The 23,627-nt window shown below is 35.2% G+C and overlaps 1 protein-coding gene across 12 annotated transcripts in view; it reads right to left on the bottom strand.

Annotated features, from left to right (window-relative positions):
• dock7 (dedicator of cytokinesis 7) overlaps positions 1-23,627 on the bottom strand; it is a 66,071-nt gene that overhangs the window by 1,638 nt on the left and 40,806 nt on the right. For 4 of the 12 annotated variants that reach the window (XM_067459821.1, XM_067459818.1, XM_067459823.1 and 1 more), the window contains 16 exons: positions 23,319-23,475; positions 23,096-23,192; positions 16,275-16,371; positions 16,050-16,184; positions 15,726-15,878; positions 13,980-14,138; positions 13,802-13,902; positions 10,678-10,870; positions 10,455-10,598; positions 9,378-9,509; positions 7,776-7,790; positions 3,439-3,564; positions 3,263-3,352; positions 2,908-3,144; positions 2,482-2,625; positions 301-407 (listed from right to left, as the gene is read on the bottom strand). In XM_067459821.1, coding sequence (XP_067315922.1) covers positions 301-407; positions 2,482-2,625; positions 2,908-3,144; positions 3,263-3,352; positions 3,439-3,564; positions 7,776-7,790; positions 9,378-9,509; positions 10,455-10,598; positions 10,678-10,870; positions 13,802-13,902; positions 13,980-14,138; positions 15,726-15,878; positions 16,050-16,184; positions 16,275-16,371; positions 23,096-23,192; positions 23,319-23,475 — 2,087 coding nt within the window. Of the gene's footprint in view, positions 1-300; positions 408-2,481; positions 2,626-2,907; positions 3,145-3,262; positions 3,353-3,438; positions 3,574-5,407; positions 7,616-7,775; positions 7,791-9,377; positions 9,510-10,454; positions 10,599-10,677; positions 10,871-13,801; positions 13,903-13,979; positions 14,139-15,725; positions 15,879-16,049; positions 16,185-16,274; positions 16,372-23,095; positions 23,193-23,318; positions 23,476-23,627 lie in introns of those variants that run through there. The other 8 variants (XM_067459820.1, XM_067459827.1, XM_067459829.1 and 5 more) reach the window with 4 other exon arrangements.

Raw genomic sequence — 23,627 nt, 5'->3', positions numbered from 1 at the left:
TTGTAGATCATTTCAAGTTCTAATTGTATTATCACCATTAAACATTAACGCATTTGTCTTATTTGATTGTTCATAAAACCATTAATGGTCTGCAATTATCCAGCTATTTTTAGGATAATAGTTGAATTTAATGGCATCTTCTATATCATAGTATGTAAACAATCTCTTCTGTATTTCTTGATTGATGCGATACAAAAAAAAAAGTTAATGTAAACACGTCAATATACTGGAATACTTGGGGTCAGTAGTTGGACTTCTGCAGTCCATGTAAATGTAGTGTTAGAGCATCTGGAATCAAACCTCTTGGTGAAGTCTTTGAAGCACAGTCGTAGTTTATTATGATGCCGGTAGAGTTTAGGATCACTTGGGATCTCGGACAGAAACACCTGGGCCACCTCGAGAGGGCCCTGGAGAGAAGCACAATACATGCATTGGTTAACATTTACTGATACTTGGCTGTGTAGTAATGGACATCTGAGACAAAAACAACTGAAAAACTATTATAGTTACACGTAACTACATTCTTCAAATAATACGTGGTAATGTAAGATACACCGATCAGGCATTACATTATGACCACCTTCCTAAGATTGTATTGGTCCCCCTTTTGCTGCCAACTTAGATATGGACTCCACTAAACCCCTGAAGGTGTGCTGTGCTATCTGGCAAGATGTTAGCACCAGATTCTTTAATTGGACTTGTTTGTTCAGCACATCCCATAGATGCTCGATTGGATTGAGATCTCGGGAATTTGGAGGCCAAGTCAACACTTCAACCATCCCTGAACCATTATTGCTTTGTGGCAGGGCGCATTATCCTGCTGAAAGAGGCCACAGCCACCAGGGAATACCGTTTCCATGAAAGGGTGCACATGGTCTGCAACGATGCTTAGGTAGGTTGTACGTGTCAAAGTAACATCCACATGGATGACAGCACCCAAGGTTTCCCAGCAGAACATTGCACAAAGCATCACACTGCCTCCGCCAGCTTGCCTTCTTCCCATTTTGCATCCTTGTGCCCCCTAGGTAAGCGACGAATATGCAACCAGCCATCCATGTGATGTAAAAATAAATAAATAACATGATTCATCAGACCAGGCCATCTTCCATTGTCTCGTGGTCCAGTTCTGATTGGACCCTGACTGGTCTGTGGCTATACAGCCCTATACGCAACAAACTGCGATGCACTGTGTATTCTGACACCTTTCTATCAGAACCAGCATTAACTTCTTCAGCAATCTGAGCTACAGTAGCTTGTCTGTTTGATCAGACCACACAGGCCGGCCTTTGCTCACCACGTGCAACAATGAGCCTTGGCCGCCCATGACCCTTGTTCACCGCTGTTCCTTCCTTGGACCACTTTTAATAGATACTGACCACTGCAGACCGGGAACACCCCACAAGAGCTGGAGTTTTGGAGATGCTCTGACCCAGTCGTCTAGCCATCACAATTTCGCCCATGTCAAACTTGCTCAAATCCTTATGCTTGCCCATTATTTCCGGCTTTAACACATCAACTTTGAAGACAAAATGGACAGGACATTTACTAATATAATTCAGATTATTGTCTGAAAGAAAAATGTCATACACCTAGGATGGTTTGAGGGTGAGTAAAACATGGGGCCATTTTTAGGCGATTTAGATTTAAAGGGTTAGTTCACCCAAAAATGAAATTTATGTCATTAATAACTCAGCCTAATGTTCTCTTCCTGGTTTGTTTTCAATCCTCAAATAAAGATTAAAATGGTTATAAATCAGCGGATTGATTCATGATTCGGCTCGCCAATGTCATGTGATTTTATCAGTTTGGTACGCGATCCGAATCATGAATCAATCTGCTGATTCATAACTGTTTGAATCTTTATTTGAGGATTGAAAACAAACCAGGAAGAAAAGACAATGCTGAATAAAGTCGTAGTTTTTGTGATTTTTGGACCAAAATGTATTTTCGATGCTACAAGAGATTTTAATTAACTTCTTGAGCAATCTGAGCTACAGTAGCTTGTCTGTTTGATCGGACCACAAGGGCCAGCCTTTGCTCACCACGTGCATCAATGAGCCTTGGCCACCCATGACCCTTGTTCACCACTGTTCCTTTCTTGGACCACTTTTGATAGATACTGACCACTGCAGACCGGAAACACCCCATAAGAGCTGCAACTGATGTCACATATGGACTACTTTGATGATGTTTTTATTCCCTTTCTGGACGTGGACAGTATAGTGTGCCTACACTTTCATACACTCTTTGACTAAATATAAAATATCTTAAACTGTGTTCTGAAGATAAACGGAGGTCTTACAGGTGTGGAACGACATTAGGGTGAGTCATTAATGACATACATTTTATTTTTGGGTGAACTAACCATTCAAAATAATGGCTGCGTGTATCCAACCGGCCCCAGTCATAATGTGCTCAAATTTATCAAGAAGATAATGATATTGCATATGTATTATTTAATGAATCAGCTTAAGCGGTCACCTGGTTAACAGTGGTGCCAACAGACCCCTGCAGAACCATCTGCAGCATTTTGGCATCAGATGGGTCCTGATGCGTGGCAAAGGCCAGTTCCTGTGTCTTCTTCTGCATGTCCTCAATGGCTACTTCAATTGGCGTGGAGATGATCTGAAAAGCAAATATTAATTTCTAAAAAAATTCCTTAAAAGGTACACCGTTACTTATTTTGTTCAAAATGAACCATGTTTAAATAACGAGTCCATACATCAATCCTTACTAAATGTGTTTTTATCTGATAATACCAGAACACTTTAATATCACGGTAATAAATGAATAATTACTTTACTAATATCCTAAAAGCTATTGAAATGATCGCAATAGTTTTTATATAATTTCAGTCTTGCTTGCATCCCCTTAGAAGCTTTCACAAAGCATGCGTGTTTGAGTTACCTCCTCTTTGTGGATGATGTTGATGCGGGTCTTGATGTAGGGGAAAGCGTGGGAGGTAGTGAGGATGGTCTTTCGTTTAAACTGTTCGTGCAGGTCACCGTGAGCTCTTCCATCGAGTGTGAATGGCGTGCAGTAGACGAAGCGCCGCAGGTTGTAGTTCTTATCGAAGTAAGTGATGCGGTCCTTCATTTCATAAGTGTCAAAATACGGTTCAACATACGTGATTTGAATAAAAGCCTGTGTCAGAGAAAAGGGATGTTATTCTCTGTGCAAAGTATTATCGTTGAATTTCCACATAATTATCATTGATCATAAAACCATGCATTTTGCACCATAATGCAGCACGAAAACACACCTTATTTGGGTCCAATTTACACTTGTCGACTGGATTGGAATCTTTAATGACTTCCACTTGTTCCTCACCAAATCTTTCACCATAAAAACTCTGAAATTAAGACAATAACTGTCAAATCACTCATCTACATCAACATGGGAAGCAGGGACAATGCACCCATGCAAACTGGCTTGTACCTCAAGTCGATGTGAGATTTCTGCTAGCTTGGTGATGGCTGGCTCTTTGTATACAAACTCCTGCTCATCCAAGTCACCAAATTTAGAACCGTAAATTCCAACTCTGAAATAGGTGCCAAACATTCGCTTTCCATTCTGAAACAAACAAATGTGTCAAGTTACAAATCTGCTGTCAATTAAAGCTACCACTTCAAAATACCAGATAACTTGGAAATATAAAGTCTGTTGATGTGCATGGCTTTATATTCTAAAACAGTTACTCATAAAGAAAGATAAAGTGCAATGAGGCAAACACAACATTTTCTCTTGGCAGCAAGTTATCAAGTGACAACAGCAATGCAAACATTATCTGGGACATGTTTACATAAATAACCTGCATTCAACACTGGCAATAGTGATGCAATCATATAACTGATAAATATTGGAAAACACACACACACTAATACAGTATCTTTATACAAACATCACCATATTTGAGGATATTTTGCAACCTCTAAGAAAGAGAAGCAAAACATTTGCTTTCATCCCTTTTTACCTTCACTACTAATTGGTTGTGTCATGACAGATATTTTTTAATAAATGTTCAATATAGTTACTCAGTTTTACACGACCATTCAAAAAGTTTAAGGTCAGCAAGATTTTTATTTTATTTTATGAATGCTTTTATTCAGCAAGGGGAATTACATTGATCAAAAGTGACAGTAAAGACAAAATAAGTAATCTTATTAAAAGTCTGTCATATTTTGTTTGCAGCAAATCAGCATATTAGAACGATTTTTTAAGGCCCTAAAAACTGGAGTAATGGCTGCTGAAAATTCAGCTTTGCTATTACAGGAATAAATTACATGACAAAATGTGTTAAATAGAAAGTATTATAAATTGTAATAGTATTTCAAAATATGACAGTTTTTTACTGTACTTTTGATTAAATACACACAGCCTTGGTGAGCATGAGACAAAACGTGCCAACCCCAAACTTCTGAACAGTATATGCATGTATTCATTATTTATTTGATCTTTTTAGGAAGTAGTAGCTGAGAAAAAAAGTGAGCATATTCATATCAGACACAAAATCGAACAAAAATACATGAGAGTTTGAGCCAAGCTTGTGGATAGTGGCGCGAGAAGCAGTTCAAAACAAAGTGGGACCTTTCTCTGAAAATTGTATTAGCAGAGGTGGACATAACAGGAGGAAGACCAGAGAAAACCTGCTGTCCTTAAACAGCAAGAAAACAGCGGTACTCTGAAGAAGAGACAAAGAATGGAACAAAAGGGAACACTTGGGTTGCAGCAAGCTCCTTGTGAGAAAGTAAATGTGTTGCTGTAGCCTAATACAGAAACGCCAGACTGAAATAGTTATAGAAGTAGAATGTAAATTAGTATGTACTTAAATAACAGGGTAGGTGATAAAAGCACATTAAGAAAAGGAAAAAAAAGAATGGTGCTTATATTTGAACAAAGCCAGGAACATGACTGAGTGCTCTACACACAGGAAGTGAAGTATCAATCAGGTGCAGATAAGGGCTGAACCAAAGCAGACCAAACACAGCCAATACTCAGATTGAACTAATAAAACAATAAGCCTGAATAAACCTTGGTCAGTGTTCCTGAAGTAACAAAAAATACTACCATAACTACGTTCATTAGTTCAGATTATAAAGATCTGTTCAAAAAGGTTATAAACACATCAAACCATAAGTTATTAGTAAGCCTAAATGAAAAAAAAAGTTAAATAGAGCTATAGCAAGCATTTTAAAATTTGCCAAAATAATGTATAATCAAATATAAGGGGTAAAGGATGTGTAAAACTGTGTGAATGATGGATTCTGAAGAAATTTGATGTTTTGGGGTGCAGATTCCGTGCTAGCCAGGTTATCAGGTGTCTGAGATGGTTCAGCCCATCACTGGTTCATTGCGATTGTCATAAAAGCTACAGAAATAAACCCTCAAACTATGAACTTACCACAAGACACAATAATTAAAGTGGGAAGAGGAGGGGTCAGCAACCAGGGAAATAAAAAAGGAGAGAACAGAACATATTTTAATCAGGAAACCAAGAAACTCTTTGAAAGACTAACAAAACACATACACACAGAACAAACAGCAATACTACCAAATACTACTCCATAAATAAATAGTTTACAAACAAACAAACACACACACACACACACACACACACACACAAAAACAACAACAATAAACATGCAATAAGGAAGAAGCAGGCAGTAAAAAGTGCACTAAAGGGTCTTTATTAAAGAGTTAGGAGACAGTGCATTCCTGTTGTAATGCTGCAAATATGAAGGTTTTGTTGATTTGCTGCCATGCATTAATAAAAAAAAGTTAGATTAATACTAGTATGCAAACAAATTGGTGTAAATAAGAACTCAGGGGTCGATTTAGTTTGGAATGAAACGAAGGCTCATATAAATAGAAGTTCACTTGGACGTCACTTTCAGCACATTAATATATGTTTTGAACTGATGACATGTCCCTTTAGAAGAAAGAAAAAAAAAGCATAATTTACCAAGACACCAAGAAGCTCCTGTCCCTAATTCATGTTCTTTTTCATGTGTTAATAAAGATAACCCAAAATTGAAAATTCGGTCATTGTTTACCACCCTCATATCATTCTAAACCTGTATGACATTTATTTCTTCCGTGGAACACTAAAGATAGATTTCTGAAGACAATCCTGGTTGCTTATTTCCATTTAAAGCACAACAGTGCCTTACTACTTTTTCAGCAACCGCAGGTCCCAGAAGTATTTTCCTGTTCATTTTGCCCAAAGGGATTAAAAAACAAAAACAATTGTTAATACATTATATGCCTTGAACTAAACCAACCAGCTACAAGTTAAATTACATCACAGGAATGCAGCTGTTAAACATGACTATTTAATAAAATAAGTCAAAATAATGTGAACTGATGTCTTCAACAAAAGCATGTCATCCATTTGCAAGCTCAGAGCTCACAGTAGGTTTGTCTTTAAAGTTTTATAGATTGTCATTATCAAATAAATTTTCCTTTGGAAAAATTCAATGGGATTTTACTTCTGGAACCACTCTATAATGAACCTAAATGTCTGTTGCTGTCAAGCTTCAAAATGGTGGAAAAGCACACCATTAAAGTGTCATAAAAGGGATTCTATTCTAAATCTTCTTAATCCACACAAATAATCCAAAACAATGTGATGTCAAATTATCTTTTAAGGCTAATTTCACATAGAAGACTTATTTAAGAACCTGACTCATGAAGTTCTCACTTCTACACTCACTGACTCAATGAGCCGGTCATAAATTTGGGCTGTGTCCAAAAGCTTGGGCAGCTGACTTGTTGCCTTACTGCCCTTTCAGGCAATGACTTTGCAGGAAGCCCAGGTGCACGAACATGCCTCATGAGATTCTGGGGGCAGGGATTCTGAGGCAGGGTAATGGTTAAAAGCTTTAGTGATAACTGCAAATATTTAATTATTACAATAGTAATTTCACGCTAGAAAATGGCATCAAAAGAGGAAAATGTTGGTCAGAAACACCTTAACATACAAACTGACCACCAACAGAATTGTGGGATGTCGAAGGCAGCGAACATCTATATTGCCTTCAAAATTCGATCAGACGAAGGTATCTCCAAAGGCAGCAGCTTTTGGACACAGCCATGGTCTGTTTGTCATATTTTATAAATTCAGAAAGCTTGGAATATAGAGCATGAGTCATATTGACCACTTTCAGGGTTTTTATGTCCTATTTAAAGTCTGATAGCTCCAACTCCAATTGCTTGAAGAAACCAGTATATCATTAAGAATAACTCCTTTTATGTTTCAGAAAACAAAGAAAGTCATACAGGTTCGGAATGACATGAGGGCGAGAAAATGATGACCGAATTTTCATTTCTGGGCAATCCGATCCTGCAAGGTTATCTAACATGTCTCGCATAAATCGAACCCTGTGCTTTTGAGACATGAGACACAGATGGCAGTGCTGATGAGACGGAGTGAGAGAGACGGATCAGGAAGTGAAATGAGGCATTCGTGAACAAATCTGTCATTAGCGTTCACAGTGGCTCCCATGCATGGCCTGTCAAATTTGACAATGTTAACATCGGTTCTCCTCAAGAAAGAGAGGGGAGAGAAGGAGAGGAAGATGAGAAGAGGAAGAGGGACGCTGCTGCCCACACACCACTGACAGCAGTCCCATGGAAAGAGAGATGGAGGGATGGACAAAGAAACGAAAACGTCCATAAAAATGTTAATGGGTCAAATTCAAAGCAAAGAGAGTCATGATAAACGCCCACAGCTTGCACGTATGGGCCAAGCGTTAACCATGAAGTTCTGCACCTACCTCCCAGCCTGTGCTCTGTATAACAGAGAGAATACAGCACAAATCAACATTCACAGGTCACAATCACCCCCTTCAGAAGCCCATACTCACTGACTGCAAAGCATGATGGGAAACATTCGTTTCTGAAAAAATATACACTGCTGTTCAAAAGCTTGGACACAGTAGGATTCATTAAATTGATCTAAAGTGACAGTGAGGCTTTTATAAATGTTACACAGGCTTTCAATTTAATATAAATGCAGCTTTTTTAACTTTATATTCATCAAAGAATCCAGTTTCTACTAAAATATTAAGCAGCAGCACTGTTTTTAACTGATAACAATAAGAAATGTTTTTTAAACACCAAATCAGCATATTAGAATGATTTCTTAAGGATCATGTGGCACTGAAGACTGATTAGTAATGATGCTGAAAATTCAGCTTTGCCATCACAGGAATAAATTACATTGTAAAATGTAATAAAATTGAAATCAGCTACTTTACATTGTAATGATATTTCACTAATACTTTAAAAAAAATTTTTTCAAACAAACAAAAAAATATCTTACAGACCCCAAACTTTTGAACAGTAGCATATTTGTCAGACTGTATCCGCCATGCATGACTATTCATCCCTATATACCGCATGTAATAATAATATAAAAACTATACTTTCAAATTTCTTTAAGAAAATGCGAGTGGTCGCTCGTTTTGGGTGTTATACAGTTGATACGGTGCATGAAATGTTTTTCTAGCAACGTTTCTAGGTTATTCTGTATGCTTGCCAAGTCAAAAGGATCACCCCATGTCCAATGATATTTTGGCCATCTTTCAATCTAAGATTTTTTTTGTGTAAACTTCAAGGCTCTGCTCACAAAAGTCATAAGACTTCTCATCAACCAGCCGCAATATTTGAGGTATCATACATATCAATAGCACAAATAGTGCAAGAGTTGTTGTTCAAATCATTAACCTTATGTACAGTGTGAGTAAGGCACGTTCACACCAATGATGAGAACTATGACGTTTTAGCAAGAGCTCAAATAAGAAAATGTTCTACATCACTACAACTATAACGATAACTTCACAGAGGAACAATAATGTTGGAGTCGCTTTCAGAGCAATTTTTTCAGCTGATGAATGATAAAAACATTAACAACTAGTCAGAATCCATTTGACTTAAAAGAGCTTGTACATTAAAGCGGCAGTGCGCAGTTATAATAAACAGAACATTATCGTCCATTTGTGTGGACAACAATATAGTCATCGTTATAGTTCTCATTCTTAGTGTGAATACTACTCATAATGCCCAGGAAAACTCACTAAATAGAGTCCACATGCACAGCACCTCACTGTCACTCTGATGTAGAAGAGAAAAACGAAGTCATGCAGTCTTGATAACTCAAAATCTCTTTCACGTGTCACGAAAAAAACACGTCTGTGTGTATACACAAGCAAAATATTGCAAAATTAGACATCTGGCAGATTGTTACTTTTTACTACTAGCCAAAAATACAAAGTCCTGTTGTCTAATATTGCTTCACACCACACATTAAAGAGGCTAACCAGATTGTCTATTTTAGTATCCTAAACAATGAAAACTCCCTTTTTTAAAGTATTTACCTGATGCACAATTTTGCCAAAGGCTTCTTGAAGTTTACCATGAATAGTGGCTAGCTTCTTGGCATCCCTGTTGGCCTCGTGAATAGGGATGAGCACTTTGTAGACTTCATTCACTGCTTCGTACATGCCAGCCTGGGTAAAAATAATGATTAGAGTTGCTGATGGCTGACAGAAAACAATATGATGTAATACAGTTAAATAATTGTACATTAATTTGTTAAAATTTATATTTTAATATCACTTCTATCATAAATGATTCATTTAAATGTTAGTATATAGTAAGTTAATTAATACACTAAATATAAAAAAGTGGGACCAAAAATTATTCTAAATGATCAGTATAAATAAAAAAAGCCTTATTTATTATACTTAATTATTATTAAATACCAAAATCTAAATATAATACTAAAAACACTGATTTATTAAAAAAGTGTAATATTTATATACATATGAATCAATTAAATACATAAAATGAAAGTGTGAAAAAGTTATGGAAGTTTAAATTTACATTAAATCAAATATATTGTACTAAATATTTATTTAATTTGATATAAAATATATATTTACAACATTTTGCTAAAGCCATATGTCTAACCAAGTCGTGTTCCAAATTTGGAGCTGATATCACAATTGAAGTTCCTATGAGATTTAGTTTAGGCACTGACTGTACCAAAAAAAGCCACATGGTGTCACCAACGTTCCATTTAATTTTTTTGAAGCATTCTCCTGTAACAAATTCATTAATTTCTGTCTAGATATATCTTCTATCATAAAATATGGAACAAAAATCTTGTTTTGTCAAGATTAGAAAAGGTCTTGATTATAAAGTAGTTAAAATAAATGTTGTAACATGAAACCTGACACTGCCCACAAGGAGAGGAGCCCACTAAAAGAAATTAGAATACTGTATCCATGCTAATGCAATGTCTAATTTCAAGACGGTTTTCACAGGATGAATTTTGAGTTCATAAGCTGTCAAATGAAACCAAATTTATGATGATTACTAAAATATGTGACATGAAAAAAAAACGATAACTAGAAAGAGTGCGAAGCGTCCCGCTGGTGTAGAAAACTCACCATAGAAAAGGAGGCTGCAGCTTGTTCCAGCAACCCAACTAACCCTGCCTCAGTGAAGTACTTTCCAGAGCAGATACCCTCCTCATCTGGGGACACCACATCGTCTGACACAGCAGATTCTTCCAGCACATTAGAGGAAATGTTCTGTGGTGTGAAAAAGACCTCATTAATAAATTACATTTATATATACATCATAATCTGTGTCAGAGAGTGTGGCAGGAACCTGAAAAGTGACACAGCCCACAGGCAGGTACTTGCGGTCCTCCAGCATGCTGAGGTACTCAGCCACCAGGGCAGCGCTGTGTACTAAGCATTGGGCAGCCTCTGCATGATTATTCCTCTCCGAGTGCTTCCCTGCCATATTTTGCAGCCAAGTCAGTCGTAGGTCTGGGGATGTCTGGTAGCCTTTAGCAATCCTACATAACACAAATGAGACATTTGTCTTGATAAATACTGGAGAAAATTATTATATTTTTACATGTTTATGCAAGTGAAGCTATATACCATGAAAACTGCATGACTTTTATTGTTAGTTTTTATTTCATATTTATCTTTTTTTTTTATATTTATCATTTGTTTTTGAAAGAAGTTTATTATGCTCACTAATTCCCAAAAATTTCTGAAAAATTCCCTAGTTCACTAAATTCTCATAATAATGTGAAATATTATTACAATACAAAATAACAGTTTTATATATATATATATATATATATATATATATATATATATATATATATATATATATATATATATATATATTTTTTTTTTTTTTTTTTTTTAGATTACCGGTATATATGTGTGTGTGTGTGTGTGTGTGTGTGTGTGTGTGTGTGTGTGTGTGTGTGTGTGTGTATAGTGGTGTAGTCTACGTGATACGCAGGCATACGCCGTATACCCACTAGGAAAGGATAAGGATTTCCGTATACCTACTAAAAAAAGCTTGAGGATACGTAACAATATCGTTTTGTGACCGAACTTTCTTTCATAAATTTTGACCAATCACCGCAACTTTTCTGCACTTTGATCAATTATTCGCTGCGTCCTGGTTTTTACACGAGCACATCTCTGCAGTCTGAGCCCGATGCACGGAAGCTCACTCGCTCATATCTGAGGTAAATCATTAACACCATTACCGCTTACATTACAGGTTTTATTGAACTAAATACATTGCAATCGGCCAAAACGAATACGCAGTTTACTTTTCTAAACAAAAGCGCTCCAAGTCAGTGTTTCACTGTTCGTGTGAATCGCGTCACAGTTCTGCACACACACACACAAAATACAGGCAGTTCAATGGGGGACGGGGACGCGCATCTCTTAAAGGGGCCGCGCTATATTCCTCCTCCAGGTATGGTGTGGTTCTTGTGCGCTCCCAGGTCCGCATGACAGCTTTCACATTACCAATTGTTCAATAGAACTGTGCCCTGTTCTGAACTAAACTGCCAGTGTAAAAACTCCGAAACTCAGAAGACAACAATCTTCAAGATAAAGTAAAGCTCCCATGTATAACGGATTGGCACCTCAAAATAATATATGTGTGTGTGTGTGTGTGTGTGTGTGTGTGTGTGTGTGTGTGTGTGTGTGTGTGTGTGTGTGTGTGTGTGTGTGTGTGTGTGTGTGTGTGTGTGTGTGTGTGTGTGTGTGTGTGTGTGTGTGTGATGGTTAGGGGTATTTGTGTGTCTGTGTGTGATGGGTAGGTTTAGGGGTAGGGGCATTGTGTGTGTTTGTTTGTGTGTGTGTAATGGGTGGGTTTAGGGGTAGGGGCATTGTGTGTGGTCGTTTGTGTGTATGTAATGGGTAGGTATAGGGGTATTGTGTGTGTTTGTTTGTGTGTGTGTAATGGGTAGGTATAGGGGTATTGTGTGTGTTTGTTTGTGTGTGTGTAATGGGTAGGTTTAGGGGCAGTCTAAGGGGATAGAATGTACAGTTTGTACAGTATAAAAACCATTATGCCTATGGAGAGTCCCCACAAAGATAGTGAACCAGGTGTGTGTGTGTGGTAAACAGAATACAATTTTATATCTCCTTGTTATTTCAGATGATGAGAGAAATGAAAACTTCTGACCAGCCTTGTCGACAGAAAGTCAGGCTAGGGAATTTAAAAACAAGCATCCTTGGTTAGAGTGGAGGCTGGAGGGACAGTAAGTTAGGTAGATAACAGCTGATAAAACCTGTGTTTCAGGCACCATTTTCATTTAACATTTAATACTAAATGTAGCTCTTAAAGGTATAGATCACCCAAAAATGTAAATTGTGTAATAATTTCCTCACCCTTAATTTGTTTCTTTTTTTCTGTTTAATGCAAAATATGATATTTTGAAAAATGTTGGTAAACAAACAGTTGGCAGCATGCATTGACTTTCATAGTCTATATTTTTTCCTTCCTGGGGGGTTGGGGGGGGGGGTAGAGAATCACAGTATACTCACTACAAAAATCTAGACTACACCACTGCTGTATATATATATATATATATATGAGATCAATGTTCTAATTCTGTTTACGCCAAATTCTGACTCTCCCATCTGAATGTCTCAACAGAAATCGAGACTCATCAGAGCAGGCAACATTTTTCCAGTCTTCAAACTGCCAATGTTGGTGAGCTTGTGCAAATTGTAGCCTCTTTTTCCTATTTGTAGTGGCGATGAGTGGTACCCGGTGGGGTCTTCTGCTGTTGTAGCTCATCCGCCTCAATCCGTTGTGCGTGTTGTAGCTTCACAAATGCTTTGCTGCATACCTCGGTTGTAACGAGTGGTTATTTCAGTCAAAGTTGCTCTTCTATCAGCTTGAATCAGTCTGCCCATTCTCCTCTGACCTCTAGCATCAACAAGGCATTTTCGCCCACAGGACTGCCACATACTAGATGTTTTTCCCTTTTCACACCATTCTTTGTAAACCCTAGAAATGGTTGTGCGTGAAAATCTCAGTAACTGAGCAGATTGTGAAATACTCAAAGCGGCGGCCTGGCACCAACAACCATGCCACGCATGGTCTTTCGTTCCCATTCTGACATTCAGTTTGGAGTTCAGGAGATTGTCTTTACCAGGACCACACCCCTAAATGCATTTAAGCAACTGCCATGTGATTGGTTGATTAGATAATTGCATTAATGATAAATTGAACAGGTGTTCCTAATAATCCTTTAGGTGAGTGTATATATATACTGAGTGAGTGTATATATATATATATATATATATATATATATATATATATATATATATATATATATATATATATATATATATATATATAGACATTGTGGGGATGGGGTACCGACATTTTATGCATTTAAAACAATTTTTCATGTTAGATTAAATTCATGTTAGATAATAATATTAATGTATAGTACCTGTACATGAGATCAATAAGCATCTCTGGATCTTCTTGATGTTCCTTCATTTTTACTGTATCCGAAAGAATCATGTGCAGGTTAAACACCAGATCTTGAACCTGAAATCAAAGTGAAAATCAGTGCTTTGTGTCAAGAACTGGTAAATAGATTATGGAAACAGATCTGTGAGCTTCACCTGGTCAGGGAAGGTGGTTTCTCTGAGCTCTAGATCCTCCTCTGCATATGTGAGGATGGTCTTGAGCGAACGGCGCAGAAACTCCTCATTGAAGTTCTGGGATGTACCCACCAGAGACGAAAGAGACATGGTCACCTGCATTTTCACTCGTGCAAAGTTCTGAAGGAGAGAGAAAGAACAAAAAAAAAAAAAAAGATAAAGCCCCTGACATATCAACAGAGACAAAAATAAGTAATGAATAGCACACTTTATACAGGTATATTTAATAATTTTGTATACATATCTAAACAATCTATTCATGAATTCATCAGGACTTTAACGCGTTAATTAAGATTAATTAATTACGTAACGCGTTAATTACGATTAATGAGGCAAAAAATAAATAACAATTTTAACCACACTTATTTTTGCACCGTGGAACGGTTTTGAATGAATGAGTTTCGACGGACCGATTATACTGGAACACCAACTAGCGCTCACGAGTCACGACAACAATGAACATGAAGGAAGAAGCTGATGAGACCGCTTTGCTTGGCCCCGTGGATGGGAAATTTTGTTTAAAAAAACTAAAGGATGGAAGCGTCGACAAGAGCATGGTTGTGTGCAAGCTATACAACAAGGAATTTGCGTTTCACCGCAGCACATCGAGCCTCAAATATCACAAATATGCTTTTGCTACACTTAATGGCAAACATTGCGCTGGTCTGCTGGACTGAAATAAATAAACAATATTTTGTTAATTAAGCTTATGTATTCAGTCATTATTCAATGGTATACTAAAAATCCAAAAATTACTTCTCACTGTTCTCAGGTCAAATATTTATATGCAACTAAAATGCGATTAATTTAGATTAATTAATTACAAAGCTTCTAATTATTTAGATTAATTTTTTTAATCAAGTCCCGGCTCTATTATTTATAAATTATGAATAAAGAAATAAGGAAGGAAGGATGGAACTGAATACTTAAATGAAATATTTAAAAAATAAATAAATAATACAGACTTGATTCATGGACAATATTTATACTTTAAAAATAATAATAATAATAATAGCATTAAATATTAAAATATTAAAAAACTACTATATATATATATATATATATATATATATATATATATATATATATATATATATATATATATATATATATATATATATATATATATATATATATATATATATATATACACATCTAATTTGTAAAGCATATGTGAACTTTATATAAATATAAAAATATATATTGGATTACATTACAATATTTTTACAAACATACATTAATGTTAAAAAAATGGGGGACATAAATTGGAAAAAAATGCTGTTCTTTCATGCTGTTTGTAATGTAAATTGGAATGATTTCTAAAGGATCATGTGACATCGAAGACTGGAGTAATTATATTTATATGTAATTATATAAAGTATATTAAAATCGAAAACAATTATTTTTTTAACACTAATAATATTTCACATTATTATTGTTTTACAGAATTTTTAATTAAGTCTTGGTGGGCATAATAGACTTCTTTAAAAAGCATTAAAAAAAACTTCACAGACCCCAAATTTTGAATGTTAGTGTATAAAAAAAAGTATTAAAAAAAGAAAACCAATTCAACTCAAAGCAATAGAGCTATGGCAAATTTAGACTAGTAAATATTATATGTACAATGTGCTGTTGAGGTACATAATTGAGATGCACAAACAATATACTAATATTTATGGTGATTATGACTTAGTGTGTGTATCTCACATTTCCAATCTCAAAGTTTTGTCTCATGAGGAGGTAGAGGGAGGCGCTAGCATGGGCTCTGATGGTGCCAATACTACTGCTACAATTCCTCAGGAGACGCAGGCACAGGTCAGCACACTGCTCTGTCTCCTCCTCAAACAGCAGCTCTGGAAACTAAACACAAACATTAAGACCATCACAAGAGGTCATACTTCATGATAAAATGTACAACATTCAAGGTAAAGAGAGTAATCACTAAACAAAACTGCATAGATAAGTAGGAGCTAAACTGGTCCTGACTCAACTAAAAAAATCTGCTCTTTGACCTGATCAGCGTTTACTCACCTTTGACACGAGAGCTCTCTGTGTAGCAAAGCAGTGTTGCAAATATAGGGCACTTTGATTACATGCCATGCTGTGGAGCAGGACCTTCAGAACCCCTCCCAGAATGCTTTCTTTGGACTCCGTCACTGACACGGTCTACATGGCACATAGAGACACCAATAATAGTTACAATAAATGTCTTGTGTTAAAATATTGATAGTTGTTGATAGTAGATGAGATCATTACTTGAACTATTATTTCTAGCGTATCCAATATGATGAGATTAGCTTCAGTTGCAAGGTTGCCATCAATAATTGCTTCATGCTCCAGTTCAGCCCTGGTCCTGACAAACAATGAGGAAACGAATGGTTAGAATGGTGCAATATGGCAGGTACAACATGAAGTGGATCCTTGAATGCCACGGCAATCTCCACACAAGCATTCAAGTGAGTGCATACAGAGGAAGGGTGTCCTTTGCATACAGACCAAATATTCTGATATATTTGTACTTGAGTAAGTTTTCGTCCTAGCCTGCGTTGTAAAATCTGTACAATAATAACCTGAACTTTCTGACTTAATATTTATACTAAGGAATGGAGGAAGAAAAAAAGAAAGGAAGGAAGAAAGGAAGGGAGAGAGAAAGCCATGTTATGTTTTTTTAATTTTTTTTATTGTATTGATGCTTTGGCGATGTAAAGATTTCTTTCACCATTTGAAACTTGAAACGAAGAAAGGAAGGTAGAGAGAGAAAAAAAGGAAGGAGGGAATTGCCTATTTAAATATTCAAAACAAATATTCAAAAATAAATAAATAATACTAAGGTAGGGAGGGAGGGCTAGGGCGAGATGGAGAGAAGGGGGGGGGGCTGCAAATTTAAATAAAAAAATATTTAAAAATAAGTAAATAATACCAAGGAAGGGACGAATTGCATATTAAAATATTTAAAAATATTTAAAAAATAATTAAATAATACGAAGGAAGAAAAGATAGAAGGAATGAAGTGAAAATGAACATATTTAAATAAATAAATAATACTAAGCAAGAAAGGAAGAAGGGAATTGAATATTTAAAACATTCAACATATAACAAAATAAATAAATAATACAGACTTGACTTTACTTATGGACTTTTACACTTAGAAAATAACAATAATAATAATACATATTTAAATATAAACAAACAAACAAACAAACAAACAAATAAATAAATAGGTGACATCTAATCTGTAAAGCATATGAGAACTTTCATTCACTTAATCTTTCCATTTTCAAAAAAAATTACAATTATTTTGAGACATTATTATTTAATGTGCTGAATGTATAAATGTTAAAAACAAATGTGTGTATAGTAAAAACATAAAACAAATAAATAAACAAACAAAAAAAGCTTTAAAAAAACGAACTAAAGATGTGCAAGCACATCTTAGTGAGCTTACAAACCTAACTAAGAAGGGCTCCAGGCTTCTCCCATTGCGAGGTATGGTTCCCTTAAACCTGCATGGTACACGATTCGTTTAAAAGAGGCCACACACAAATCATAGCCCTGTACCAAAACTTTATAAGGAAGGAGAGAGCCAGGGCCCTGTCACAGACTTACTGTTAGAAGCAGAGAGGATGGTCTGTTGTTAAAAAGTTTTAGAAAAAGTGCTATAATGCTGGATGGATCACTAAACTGCAACTCTGCACCTGGAGGTTCATATGTACATGTATCATGCAATCTGTGATCAGGCTTTACTCATATGGATATTTTTTACAAGCGTAAAGCTAAAATGTAAATGCTACAAAAAATAAAACTTGCATTAGCACTTAAGTTAAACATTTTTTAAATGTTTCTTTTTTTTGTTAGAGTTCACAGGTGAAACCATATAATGCATAATTATTTTTCTACAGGTTTATTTTACATGCTATTTTTTAAATTGAAAATCAGTTTGCACACAGCGCTCCAGGAGGTAGAGTAACGTTGTAAATGAGCCCATAGTAATATGAATTCCATATGAATGGGCCAATGAATAGGTTTTGTTTGAAAAAGTGCCCCTTTGAAAAGGGGAGCCAAGTAATTACAGAAGGTTATGAGGGAAGATCAGGCCTATTATTCAATGAGATCAAACAATAACCACCAGAGAACTGCTTTAAAATAAAGAAATGAAGACCAGTGGTTCTCAACTGAGTGGCCGCAAACCCCAGAGGCTTCAGAAAACTTCCAGGGTGCGCAAGTTAACCGGATACATGAATAATAGCAGCAAAAAAGCTTTATTTTATTAAATATGAAGTTGTTAATTAACTAAAAAAAAAAAGGAAAATAGAAACACTATTCACTATGTAGCATAAAAAAGAAATCTTCCACTATTGTACATCACCCAAGCAATTCTTTACCAGCAAAAAAATAAATAAAAGTAATCTGAATTTATACAAGCACATTTGTCATACAAGCCGTTTAAAAAAAAAAAAAAAAAAAAAAAAAAAAAAAATTTAAATATATATATATATATATATATATATATATATATATATATATATATATATATATATATATATATATATATATATATATATATATATAAAATGAAGTAGTTAAATTAAAATATTTTAAGAAAATAAGAATGAAGTCAAATATTACAATATGAAAGTCAAGTTCTCTGTCAAAATTTTATTAATGTTATATTTTGTAAAAGCAATTTTTCCTTGACATTTCCTTTACATATCCCTTCTTAAAATACATAACCTATATATATATATATATATATATATATATATATATATATATATATATATATATATATATATATATATATATATATATATATATATATGAAAAAGTACTAATTATTTATTAGTTTTTTTTTAAATAGAAATATTTAGTTGTTTTCTTAAAGGGTAACTAAACCCTAGAACAACTTTTTTTAGTTAATGATCTGCAAGAATGGAGCTTTATTATTATTGTTCATTGAGTCGAGTAAATGTTTTGACAGTTGGGTTTAAAGTGTTTAAATTCTATAATATATGGTGTAAAAACGTCTTAGTGCTGCCCTCTTAAGGTTGAACGGTGGCTACTGCAGTTGAATTTTCCTATTGGACGTTATGGTACTTCGTTACGTAGGTTTGTACTTCCAACGGCTCACTATCCACGCCCCTGGCACGAGCTCACCACGCCCTGAGAAATGTTTTCCGTGATCACATGATGAGAACGGCTTCAGTCCAGTATGAGCGCTCATGTTAAATGAAGTAGAAACATTATGAATGAAACTTTCTCTTCACTTGCTTTCAACATCCTAATTAAGAAAATACAGATATATAATGCAGTTGTAAGTACATGTTAAGCTTTTCTTCTGATAGTTTTGCCACCTGTCATGTCTACAGATAATTTTCATACCTCAGACGCTTTCAGACAAACCCTGACACGCAAACGTTGCCGTGGTAACGAACAACAAATCCGTAACGTGCTAGACTGCGGGCGTATGTAGTCTAACTTTTATTTAATGCATGAGGAATATTTAATATGAGGAAATCTGTTGTAATAGGCTATTAGGTTTGAACTTATTGGTCCTGTGATTTTTTTTTAGTGGCATTCAGTATAAGGATATGGCTGTTCAGTGTTCATAGATTAGTTAGTGATCTCATTCTCTCTTGCGCTGCTGCTTCGCTAGCATGAATGAATGAATGAATGAAAGCATCGTATGCATCGGGAATTAAAGCAGTTTGAGCCAACAAACTCTGTGTCTACAGACATTTCACCCTCCTCCACTTCAGGTGAAGGTGGTGGAGAGAAGTCCTCTACTTTAGATGACCGCTCTGTTGCAAAACTACTGTCCTCACTCCAGTCACTATCAATCTTTGCGAGTCTGACAACTGTCAAACAAGTTGTCACTACGGGTCTCAGGTGCACGCCCCCCGCTCAGCGCCGCCCTCGTCTCGTCCCCTCTGTCTCTGCTGGGCTCTGCCCACTTTTGCAGCATTTTTCAAATATTGCCAGAGGGCGGAGTTAGGCTGTGAACAGGGGTTTAGTTACCCTTTAAAATGTTAATTGTAGTTAAGCAGTTAAGTTAAGTTAAGTTAAGTTAAAGGGATAGTTCACTTTAAAATGAAAATTTTGTCATCCTTTACTCACCCTCAAGTTGTTTCAAACCTGTATGAATTTCTTTCTTCAGCTGAACACAAGGGAAGATATTTAGAAGAATGTCAGTAACCAAACAGTTAACGAAAGCCATTGACATCCATAGTAGGAAAAAAAATACTACGGAAGTCAATGGCTCCAGTTAACTGTTTGGTTACTGACATTCTTCTAAATATCTTCCCTTGTGTTCAGCTGAAGAAAGAAATTCATACAGGTTTGAAACAACTTGAGGGTGAGTAAAGGATGACAAAATTTTCATTTTAAAGTGAACTATCCCTTTAAGGTTAAGCAGTTCTGTGTCACATCGGACAACAATTTGGCAGTTCAACACAAGCAACAAAAATGTACAACAAAATTGCTACTAAGCAGACACTTAAGACGTGCTTTATTACAAAAATTAATTAGAAAAAGGTGGCTTGAACTTCCTAGAGTTAGCATTAGAGACAATGAGGAATATGGGTTGAGAACCACTGTTCTGAACAACTGCTACCATGTTAATTCCCCAAATTATATAATTATTGAATAAGTGCTTGGAATTAAAGAGAATATGAAAAATATCAAATATATCATAAAATACACACTGCAAAAAAAAAAAATGCTTTTCTTACTTAGTATTTTTGTCTTGTTTCTAGTCCAAACAACTAAAACTTCTTAAAACAAGCAAAAGTAATTGTCTTATTTTGGGAAAAAATAACTCAAAATTAAGAGAGTTTTTTTCTTAAAATAAGCTAAATAATCTGCCAGTGGGGTAAGCAAAATAATCTTAAAACAAGATTATTTTGCTTACCCCACTGGCAGATTATTTAGTTTATTTTAAGCAAAAACTCTGCATTTTTAGTAATTTTTTCCCTAAACAAGAAGTTTTAGTTGTAGTTGTTGTTGTTTTTTACTTGTCTAGTATGTTTCTTAAATGTACATTTTTACTAGAAACAAGACAAGAATACTAAGTAAGAAAAGCATTTTTTGCAGTGCACCTCTCATAGCTCATAAATGTGCAAAACCTAAATCTTTAAAAATAACAATGATACTATATTTAAAGATAATTGTTAATAGTTCAATGTGATATTAGGTTAACTACATTAGGGTCTATATGTAAGAATTTCCATTTATTCATAATTTTTTTATTACCAATTTGTTAATGGCGGGAAAAAAAAGACTTCCTAGGTTGTCTATAAAAAACTATGAGGATTTTTTTGCCAGGAAAACCAAAAGGATGTGACATTTACACACACTCCCGAGAGCCCCTCTTCCGTTCTTTGACACATCAAACAAATTCCAGAAATATATAGTCTAAAGTCTCAAATACTGATATACTTTATAATCGAATTATCATAACAGTATAATTTGAATAAACTCATCTGTTGACAAACATATCCACATAGCTACGATCAGATACTTTCTTAACGACTGTTTTCTGACTGCTGTCATTTTTGTTGTGCATTTATTTTGTTATTGAGAGGAAAGTGCGCAGCATATATTTACATGTTCATCTTAACATTGCTCTCAGCAGCATGGACGATGTTGGGATGTTTGTTAAAAATATATCGCTGCAAAGGTATTTCCAAATAATTTTTTACATCCAAGTAAAGAACGAAAAAGAACTTTGCCGTGAGTATAACAAGGCCTTCAATCACGTTCAGTCATGAGTGCGAGCATTAGCAATATATTGCTGGTCGCAGTTCACTTAATGACCAGCGGTGTCGCTAATAACAAGGGGTACTGAATTCTACATATAGCCCCTTTAAATTCAAAATAACTCACTAGACAGGTAGAGCCCCTATAGGCTAAGATTGTTAAGTAACACAGCTAAATCTAGGATCTGAGAGGCTGGTTAAAGATCCATGTTGCATTCTTGTTATAAACACACTACAATCATGTCATCCAAGCCACATCCTACACCATCCCCCCAAACACACACACACACACACACACACACACACAGGTCTGGGGGCAGAATCAGATTGTGGTCAGTAAGAACTGCATCCAGACCAATCCAAGCATCAGTAGGAGAGCAGAATAAAAGCAAGAGGGGGGCGGGCTTTAAATTCAGGTCTGAAGCAAAGCAAGGGTCAATGAAAGCAAAGAGCACTTCAGCTGTACAATACCTGACTGATCTCTGGCCCCTAAACACACAGTACATGAAAGAACAAGGTCAAATAAAGGGGTTATTTGAGGTCAAATGGTTAATGGTTGTTTCTGTATAAATATGGGTCATACTATTATAAATGTGATAAAATTAATAGTTTTATGGGAGGAAAGAAAAGCAGTTCTTTATCTCAATATGAACATACAGAGCACATAGACAATGCAAGAAATCCACAAGTCAAACCAACTAATTACTAAATTACAATAATTTAGATAATGTTATTTTTATTTTTTAACTGTCTATTTAAATAATTTTTTAAAAAAAATTATAAAATAGTTAAATGAAAAACAAAAGAATCTGGTATCGCAGTCTTCATGAATTTATTTATTTTTTATTATGCAAAAAATTATCAAATGCATAATAAAAACAATTGAATAATTTCTTAAGAAGACAAGTGGGTGTGAATCTTTAGTTTTTCATTTGAAAGTATTGCTATTTCCACTGATCTACACACCCAAAAAAACAGTTGAGCACAGTGATACTATCTTTGTTTAAATTTGTTAAATTAGTTTGATTAAATTGTTAAATTGTTTTATTAAAATTATATGTTTGTTCGTTCTCTTTCTTTCTTTCTTTCTTTCTTTCTTTCTTTCTTTCTTTCTTTCTTTCTTTCTTTCTTTCTTTCTTTCTTTCTTTCTTTCTTTCTTTCTTTCTTTCTTTCTTTCAGATCTTACTACTGGCCTTATATGATGACCAGAATACAATGTTTGTGTTTGTCTCAGTTAGGTTTTGGCACAGAAAAACATTAAAACAAAACATTTATTAAAAAAACGAAACAAATCCTTTAAAAATAATAATAATAAAACCATACTTGTCCATTTTTTCGCTGGTCTGACGCCAGTGGGTCATGTCTTTTCTCCAGCGCAAGTTCTCCTGGCTGCCAAAAGCACTGCCTGATGGACTTCTCTCTGTGGAGAAAAGGATAGAGAAATGGCAACATACATCAAATTGGGTATGTGTCATTTGCCTTCATTTAGCTTTTGAATCTTATTTCCAACCGAATATTGACCGTTTTTTTTTTTTTTTCAACTAACCAAGCTGCCCCCTGCTCCTCCGAACCATCTCCTGTCTGGCTCCAATGCTGCCTAAGATGGCTTCCTCCAACTTGGCCTTCATGTCTTTAGATTTCTTAAATGTTAGACTGTTCATACGTTCAAATGCCTTCTTGCCCTGCATGAACAAACAATGGGCCTTTTTGTATAAGATGGATGGATAGAAACACACAAACACTAATTAATTTCACTTAGCAGGTGTGTGGATATAAATGAGCAGATGTGTGTATTTATTTAGAGATGAATGAAAAAGTAAAGCAACATAGATGAGACAACAAATATTGCAACAAA

The sequence above is a fragment of the Pseudorasbora parva genome, chromosome 12, assembly GCF_024679245.1.
Source record: "Pseudorasbora parva isolate DD20220531a chromosome 12, ASM2467924v1, whole genome shotgun sequence".
Lineage (NCBI taxonomy): Eukaryota > Metazoa > Chordata > Actinopteri > Cypriniformes > Gobionidae > Pseudorasbora > Pseudorasbora parva.
The sequence above is the reverse complement of the archived record's forward strand: the minus strand, read 5'-3'. Positions and strand labels throughout refer to the sequence as shown.